Source organism: Lipotes vexillifer, unplaced genomic scaffold, assembly GCF_000442215.2.
Source record: "Lipotes vexillifer unplaced genomic scaffold, Lipotes_vexillifer_v1.1 scaffold903, whole genome shotgun sequence".
Classification (NCBI taxonomy): domain Eukaryota; kingdom Metazoa; phylum Chordata; class Mammalia; order Artiodactyla; family Lipotidae; genus Lipotes; species Lipotes vexillifer.
The window spans coordinates 2,675,422-2,684,823 of NW_006791919.1; the positions used below are offsets into that span (position 1 = coordinate 2,675,422).

The window sequence follows — 9,402 nt, forward strand, 5'->3', positions numbered from 1 at the left end:
GCAGGCCTCTCACTGTTGTGGCCTCTCTCGTTGCGGAGCACAGGCTCCGGAAGCGCAGGCACAGCAGTCATGGCTCACGGGCCCAGCCGCTCCGCAGCATGTGGGATCTTCCCGGACCGGGGCACGAACTCGTGTCCCCTGCATCGGCAGGCGGACTCTCAACCACTGTACCACCAGAGAAGCCCTCAAGGTTCTTTTCTTCATCTCTTCTTATGATATATATTCTATATAGGTTACTTCATCTATCTGTATTTTCAGTTTCTACCTGTTAAATTATGATGACCATATTAATATTGCCAGATCACCTTGCACCTTAAACCAAACAAGTATAAATTGAATTCATTCCTGATATATCCCTTACCACCCACCACAATCTGTTCCTGGATTTTGTTCCTAATCTAATCTAAAGGTACTACTATCTGCCCAGTAAGCCAAGCCACACAGCTGAATGTCAGAGGTAAAGTGATTAATATAATGTATTATCCAAACTGAGACTGTTTTGAGAGTAAAAGAGAGCTCTAGTAATAACTACTCCAAGAGAGTAAGTGTAAATCAGGACCACCCATGGCAAACTAGTATATATAGTCACCCTAGACTTAGGGTAACTCTTTTTCCTTTATATTCCACATCCATTTAGTCAAAGCCTTGTCTATTCTACTGCTTTACTGTCTTCAACTTGATCTTTGTGGGCATTGCTATAACTTTATGCCCTTCTTTCCCCTCAGGTAGATAACACCAGTAGATGAAGTGGTCTCTTTGACACTTCTCTACTCTACTTTCCTTCATTCCAATTTGGCAGGGTGATATTTTTGAAATTCATGTTTGTTCAGGTCACACTTTTAAGTCCTTCAGTGATTCCTTGTTACATTCATAGTAAAATGCCAAGTTCTTTGTGTGGCATACAAGACCAGTTGATAATACTACAGTGGCAAGAAAGAGACCCAATCTTAACATCTCTCCAAACACAAGCTGTGCTCTACAATAATGAAAATCGTCTTCTCTCACCTTTTTGCTTTGGCTTAGGCTGTTCTTCCACTATTTTAATACCTCTTCCTCCTTCCTACACTGCCTGGCTAATTCCTGTTTCTCCAGGAAAACTACTCAAGTGTCACCTCTTCTAGGAAGCTACAAAAGTCCCATGCTGCATTCTTTTTTCATGTATTTATTATCCTTTTATAATTAGCAGTTTATCTTTCTTTTGTTTTTTAATTTATCTCTAAAGACTTATTTAAATGTTTGCTGAATAAATTAGTCTGTTCTCACATAATTTTCCCTTCTCCAGTGGCACATGTATTAAATGTACTTTAGAAGTCATCTCCTCCCTTCATGTTTTCAGTTGGTTGACTGAGACTGAGGCACAGTATATGGCCATGGACAAAGGACAGGTAATGAGAACAAGTAGGGAAGCAAACTTCTGACTTCTTAGTCCTCCACTAAAAACCTGACTAACCAGCCATAGATGTGGTAATTACCTGATGCCAAATGTAAATTTCTTTTGAAGTTAGCCTACATTAAACCAATTAAAAATGTGAAATACATACTGCATGCTTTTAAACATGGGAAAATAGACCAAATATGGGAAAAAAGAAAAAACATGGTCTCTGTCTTTCTGAACCATATAGTAGAAACCTACAGCAATTGTTTTTACTCAGTGCTACAGTTCACTCTTAGAAGTTTTAATACTTCACAAAATTCTTATCCTAGCTTTTAAAATGAAAGAGAATTCTCTTCATTTTGAGTCAGTAAATATTTGTTAAGGGCTAACCATGAACTATATATACTTTTTTCCCTAATTCTTTTAATGTGGGTATAAATCATCCATCACTAAAATTTTATAGAAAAACTATTAAAAATAAAAATAATGGAGTAGAAAAATGGTTAGATAAGATTTTATTCTTACTCATTAAAAAGAATACATAAACTATTTGAATATTCTGAACACTGGTGAGTGTATGTGGTTTGAAGTAAATAATTAGAGGACTGTTCTTTCTCTTTGATAATTCTAACACATGTATGGTCTAGAGTAGAGATTCTTAACTTTTTTGGGTCACATTCTCCTGAGAATTTGAAAGCATACAATTTCTGTTTCATAGTCTCTTTTAAAACCCATGTGAAAATGGTTTCTTGTGCTTACAGAATAAACATTCCTTGGCTTAATGTCATCTTGGCTTAATATCTAATACTTGCTTTGTATGAGCCCTTGTTCCTGAGGTAGTCAGGCTAATGGGAAAACAAACATTATGTAAACAACTTTAAGACAATATGTTGTGCTATAGTAAAAGTATTTTCAATAAAATTCTATATATGTACATAGGCAACAGGTTAATTATTGCTAATGAGAAGGGCTTCACTAAGGAGTTATCATTTGAGCTGAACCTTCAAGACTGAGGTAGGTGACAAGGAACCATCAAGGCTTTAGCCTCAGCAACAAAGAACCTTTCCCTCCTCTGCATTTCCTGAGTACTTTGATTGTACCTTTGATAGTAATTTCTGCCCTACATTGTAGTTGTTTATGCATATCTTTTTTTTTTCCTTACCATCTCTTAGAAGATTGAACTTTTTCAAGGCATTGGACATGTCTTGTTCAATTTCATATATGCATACAGGTCCTGTGTCCTGTACATATTAGCCACTTATTAAATGTTTGTAGAGTTATATCCAATTGAACATGAATCCATTCCTCTGTTGCTTAAGTGTTACTGTAGGTAAACAACTTTTAAATTGCCTAATGGAATAACTAGGAAGCAGATAGACTAAGCTTTGAAAAGAAGGGCTCTCTTAACCTAGTAGAATAATGTAAAATTTCAAATCACGAATATTTCTATTTTTTTCCATATATTTATTAAAAGTTGAAGTAAAAAAAATGACATCACATCATGACTTTAATAAGTAAAGCTGTTTCATGACCATATATAGGCTTTACTCTGTTACCAATGCCTCAGACAGTGATCCTGCAATGAAGCATTAACTATCCACCTAAATGGGCATCTCAAGTAAACCACATCTAGTATACATTGATTTTTTCCCCTAATTAACCACAAAATTAGATGCTTAAACATATCACTGGACAGAATGGCTTTTAGTAATGTTTTTTACTTTGATTTTTAAAAACTAACTTCAAAAGACACTATTGAGGTACAGTGGTGATTTTAAAAGTAAATTGTGTTGAACATTATACCTGCTACATCAAACCATCTTTGTTGCTTTGGAAAAGAACTATTGAGACAAAAACAGTCCTAATATTAAATATTTTCAAAACGATTTTCCCCAATACAGAGATTTTGTTTATTATTATTTTCCAACTTGTATGTTTTTATCATTTTATAAGTATCATCAGATTTACTAATATGACACTCTAAACTTTCCTACACATTGGAGAAAAGGTAATTCTATCTCCCAACAGGAAATGTGTTAGAAAATCTAAATGTAATGATGCAAAGCTACCCTGATGGTACTTTTCGTTTATTTTCAATTTAATAGGAGATAAAAACAGGTTAATTTTAGTTGACTTAGAGTGGTTTTCAGCAAATAATATTTGCATGTAAGCCCCTGGAAGTTTTGTTTTACTCTGAAGAAACTGGCCAGTCTTTCACAATATGAAATCTTAAAACTTGAGCTGTCAAGTTAATCACGCTCTCTGTCACAGTCTGCAAATGTCTTAATGCTAACTGGCAAATACTAATTTTGTATTTGATATTTATTATATACCCCCTTGCTTGTTTTCCAGGGGATGTATGTATTTTTGCATGCAGTAAAAGGAACACCATTTGAAACTCCTGACCAGGGTAAAGCGAGGCTCCTAACTCATTGGGAACAACTGGACTATGGAGTACAGTTTACATCTTCACGGAAGTTTTTCACAATTTCTCCAATAATTCTGTAAGTGGTGGAAATTTTCAGGTATGAGGAGGATTGGATGAGAGGAAGCCATCCTTTTATTAGATTAAATTTGAAATAGAAACAGAATATTTTGTTGAAAACCTATATCAGTAAATTGCTACTTCATAGAGAGTATAAAATACAGGCAAAATTTTTAACAAGCTGGTAATAAACCAGTTTTCACTTCAGTCAAATATATATGGAGACAACCTTACATGTTTATCAGTATGACAAGACATTCTAGAATACAAGTTAAATATATTCTAGTTCATGTCTTTAAGCTGCTTGCGAGAATACTAAACACATAGTCTTGTTCTGTATTCTACTATCAGATTAATCTCCGTAAACAAGGATTTGGATGATTTCAGATGAATTTCATTGACCACCTGCCACATTTGGATGTTCAGACTCCTTGGGAGAGACAGTATGGTTTAGAGAAAAGAGAGGTTAGCCTTTCATTGTAGGACAGACCCGGGTTGAATCCTGTACCTATCACTCAGCCTGCTTGGTTTGCTCATAAATAAAATTCTAGCCAATGGTACCTAACTCAATCTGATGCTGTAAGAAATAAATGAGATAATACCTATCTGTAAAGCATCTAACCATATATATGGCATGTAATTTCCTCCTATTACCTGATATTCAGGGTCCTCCACAAAATGGTTCCTACCTCATTTTTCCTTTATGTGACTATTTTACCTTCACCCAACTCCTACCTGGTCACACTCTTCTAAGCAGCATTTCTTAAATACTTCATGTATAGTCCTATTTCTATGCCTTTGTTCAAGTCATTTCTCCCACCTGAAATGCCTTCTCCTTTCTTAATTTATCTGTCTTATTTTTCTTTCAAGATTTAAATTGTGACCTTACCAGTGAGGTCTTTTCCTTAGCAACCAGCCTTCAATGATAATGCTCTGTTTTGAAATCCATAGCAGTTGTTATATATCCCTTATTTATTGCCACTTTGTATTATTTCTCTATTATTATGTTGATTTCTGCAAAGAATTTATAAGTACATAGATTGCTTTGAATTCCACGCTCAGTTGCTTTCATATAATGGATGTTTCACATATATCCTAATCAAACACTCGATACCACAAAGGAGATACATATATATAGATATATATCTCTATATATATAGATATAGATATAGATATAGATTTATATATCCATTATAGAATCAGTGCAGTCTGCAGCAGCTGGAAAGACTTCTTGGAGGCATTAGAATTCCTTAAACTAGGACTTAGGTTAGGTTTTAGACAGGTGTTTAAGTTAGGGAAGACATTTTCAAATGAAAAGAATAAAGTAATCATAAAGTGGTAGATTTCTTTTTCCTTATATTTATAGCACTTGGGAGGAAATTTTTTAAGTTTTTAATTGTTTTAGTCCCACATAAAATTCATGTCAAAAGAAAAATTATTTTTATGGCCTAACAAAGATTAATGCAATAACAAGAATAATGGTTATTCAAACAGCCCTAAATTTGTATTTTAGCCCTACTACTCTCTAGCTATGTGACTTTTGGCCATATTATTTAAAGTCTCAGTTTCCTCATCTATAAAATGTTGAGGATTGCATTATAATACAGTTAACCCTTGAACAATGTGGGGGTTATAGGCACCCGCCCTCTGTGCAGTTAAAAATCCAAGTATAACTTACATAGTCAGCCTTCTGTATCCCCATTTCCACATCCTCGGATTCAACTAACGGTGGATTGTGTAGTAACTGTGGATCATGTAGTACTGTGGTATTTACTATTGAAAAATATCCATCTGTAAGTGGACCTGTGCAGTTCAAACCCTCATTGTTCAAGGGTCAACTGCACATGTAAAAAGCCTGACATATGCTGAATTTTCAATAGGAGCTATCACAAAAAAGATGATATCACTTAAAAGCCTAACTAAGATGTACCTGTGTACAACACCCATATTTCTTAAAGTGTACTTTTGACCAACAGGTATGATTTTAAATATTGTGTGATTAAATTCCTTATATAACTGAGGAAACAGCATTAAAGCCATCTGTATAACATTGATATTTTTCAGAGTGCATTTACATTTTCTTATTTGATCATTTGTCAGGTAGGTAGGATGAGTAATATTATCCCAGATTTTTAGATAAACAGATTCAAATGCATCATCTTCATCCAGATCTTGTAGCTAGTTGGAATCAACAGCCCAGGTTAAACCCTGAACTTCTAACTTCTAATACAGGTCTCTTTCTAGTATTCCCTTTGGCAGATAAATGCTACCACACTGATTCCTACCTGGGTTTTGCATCCCCTTGGAGGGTTGTGTAGGTTTTTGTAAGAGTCAAGTAATTTTCATATGATCCACACACACAATCAGTTTTTATTAAAAGACATAAGAGAGACATATGCTATGAGGAGGAGAAGCCATTCCAAGAAGATTTATTATTTCTCACATATCAGATTACAGATTAAACCTGTAATGATGATGGGAAATTAAATGAGCTTACTGAATGTAAATGGTATCCTATATTGTTCAGTTAAGGAAGTATGAACAGTCTTCAAGTATATGAAAGCAGGAAGACAGGATTTAAAGTAGAATTGAGGAATATGGTTTATTCTCAAGAATGAATTCTGACTATAGTTTGTGAAATAGGCGGAAGAGTATAGAATTTCTCAATGTAGATGGTTCTGAAAATAATGTTTACAGCTCTCTGATGTTTTTAGTTGTACTTGGAAAAGAGCTGTTCTTTTCTAACCATATTACACAAGATATTTATCACTCCTTTAGAGGAAACACTATTAAAATACTTTTCTGTGTACTCTAAAAGTACTAATTAGACAAACACCCTTGTGCATAGTAACTTCTTAGTTATCGTCAAGTAAGGTATGATGTTTTAGGATACTCTTTTAGTGGCCTCATGATGTGTCTTCATTTTGATGTACCCTTGGGTCAAACTAGGCATTCTGACTCGATGATCTGTGGTCTTAAAGATGGCTTAGGCTTCTTAAAACAAATTCTCGGATATTGGATGTCTTTGAATATATATATACATATGTTCGGTTATAGCAAAACAGCTGGAATTTTACAATAGTGTCTCTCAAGTTTCCCGTTATACTGGTTATATACCTGTTAACTTCAATATGGAAATGAGAACATCAAAAGGGCAGTCAAGTATTTGTTTTCTTTCAAAGATGCTAAACTCAACTAATGCACTAACACCCGTTTTTCACAACTTTACAGCAGTAGTTTTTAACCTTTTGGTGGGTCACAGAACCGTTTGAGAATAATGATGGATGCTTTGAATCTGGACTTCCTCTTCAGATATATACACATAGATACAAAACTACACCTGAAGTTTCAGGAAGCACATGATCCCTAGTTTGAAAGCCTTCTGCTTTAAAGACTATAGTAACTGTCTTGCATTAAATACATTTAACACGATTGCAGAAAAGTAAAATGTGCATATATGCCTCCATTAAACAAATGTTTAAATCCCAAATAAAATTAATTTAGGCCCCCAAACTAAAACTTTTGCTCTTGTTTTAGTGCTCAAAGAAATGGTTCTGCTTTTAGGTATTTATGTTTCAGTGGCCTTTTTCCTACCTTTAAATATTTAAAAAATTCTAAGTAATTTCACTTTTAGATGTTATATATATATTCTTAACTTTTATTTCTACAGATATTTTCTGGCAAGTTTCTATACGAAGTATGATCCAACTCACTTCATCTTAAACACAGCTTCTCTCCTGAGTGTGCTAATTCCCAAAATGCCACAGCTACATGGTGTTCGGATCTTTGGAATTAATAAGTATTGAAATGTGTTTTGAAACAACAAAAATTTTTACAGCTACTGAGTTTTCTGTAAGGAAGGAATGGTTACTAAACTGCACTGTTTCTGTGAAAATGTGAAATGAGAGGTAGCTACATTGGAGAGCCAATTGCTGGTTCTTCATATGCTGTTTTGAAGTGCAGATTCTTATGAGAAGATGCCTTTGTTTAATGCATCTGGTATCCTTCTGTAGAGAGGCTTCAGAGGCAGGCTGGGCAGGCCCAGCTTATAAGTTAAATGGCTATAAAGTAAAGGTAGTAGATAAATCCAAGGAAATAAGAGATTTATAAGAAACTAAGTCCAGCTTAGCTTATAATGAATGGGCATTATATTAAGAGAAGAAAATGTTTAATCATTCAGTCATGGTCAGTTTAAGCAGAGTTACATGTAAACCAGAATCATTTCTTTACAAGTTTATTACAGATTGTTTTTATTACCATGCATATTCCTTTTGTGTTATATAAGAGGATATATATCCTCTTGTTTTATACAAACGAATTCCTACCTTATGAATGTACTTTTTGGGTTTTGCAGGCTCAACATTGTGTTGATAGATGAGTTCATTTTTACATTTATTAAGTTACTGAGTTCATGAAGGTCCACCTTCACGACTGATTGATGATAGAAGATAGTTAGGCACCTTAGAAGCAGCCTCTGAGTCGGCCTTCTAATTTTGGAACAAAGTGGGTTTTGCTGCCTTTCCAGATACAAGGCTGCTAACCTAATTAAGAAAATAATTTATTTCTCGTAATTAAAGTATATGGTAACTTAAAGGTCTGCTGATTTGGTTGAGCAATCTAATTGTTGAAGTCTGCCATTCTTTAGCGATGGAAATTTAAAATGGACAACTACATAGCCAACCTGTGATCTGGCAGAAACTGCTTCTCTAGCAATACTATCAGAGTAAATAATGGAGTCTTTTTTTAGCAGGTCTGCAGTAAAAGATACCTTTTCTTAGTCATCCTGCTCTCAATCTCCATGCTTTGCCCATTAACATTCTGCCTGTCAATACATGAGTCTTAGTATAGATAACTCAGAATGGTAACTATTTCCAAAGCAGCAACCGTATATACTGAATCCTTGTGACTTAAGAGAAGCTTTCTATAGTTGCTGACATTAATTGCAAGAAATAACTATATTCTACTTTGAGAAATAAACATGTCAAAAAAAGTATATGTGGCAAAACTGAAAAACCTAGTAACATTTGTAAGCAAAATTGAGTGAAAAGAATTATAATACCAACTTAAAACTCAATTTGTTTCAAACTGACTTTTGGGGGTAATGATCATTGTTTTGTATTTCAAAAGTATTGAGTTTAGAAATCAGTTGTATGATAATGCTTTTGAATGGTTGTCTTTTCTCATGTATTTTTAAATAACCAGTAATCTATACTTTAATAAATTTTTCTTTGGTGTAATGTTATTGCAAAAGCTTTCCAAAGTCAGTCATCGAGTTACACTTAAATTTTTCAAGTTTTTTTTAAAGCAACTGAATTTGTAAAATTAAGGTAGCTAAAAAATATTTTGTTTTTCTTCATTTTAAAGTTTATTTCAAAAGGCTTATATTTTTTACACAGACTTCAGAGATAGAAATCTGCCTCTAATACAGGTCTTCTGCTGTTTTCCCTACTTTTGCCCTTCAGTGTTTTAAAGATATTTATTCAGTAGATATTTGAGGGCCCACTCTGTTGTAGGAATTTTTTTTTTTTTTTTTTTCCTGGTA

The 9,402-nt window shown here is 34.0% G+C and overlaps 1 protein-coding gene across 1 annotated transcript in view; it reads left to right on the forward strand.

Annotated features, from left to right (window-relative positions):
• Positions 1-8,121, forward strand: part of ORMDL1 (ORMDL sphingolipid biosynthesis regulator 1) — an 11,754-nt gene extending 3,633 nt beyond the window's left edge. The window contains exons 3-4 of the mRNA XM_007464975.1: positions 3,728-3,879; positions 7,531-8,121. Coding sequence (XP_007465037.1) covers positions 3,728-3,879; positions 7,531-7,666 — 288 coding nt within the window. The 3' untranslated portion in view covers positions 7,667-8,121. The remainder of the gene's footprint in view (positions 1-3,727; positions 3,880-7,530) is intronic.
• The last annotated feature ends 1,281 nt before the right edge of the window (positions 8,122-9,402 follow it).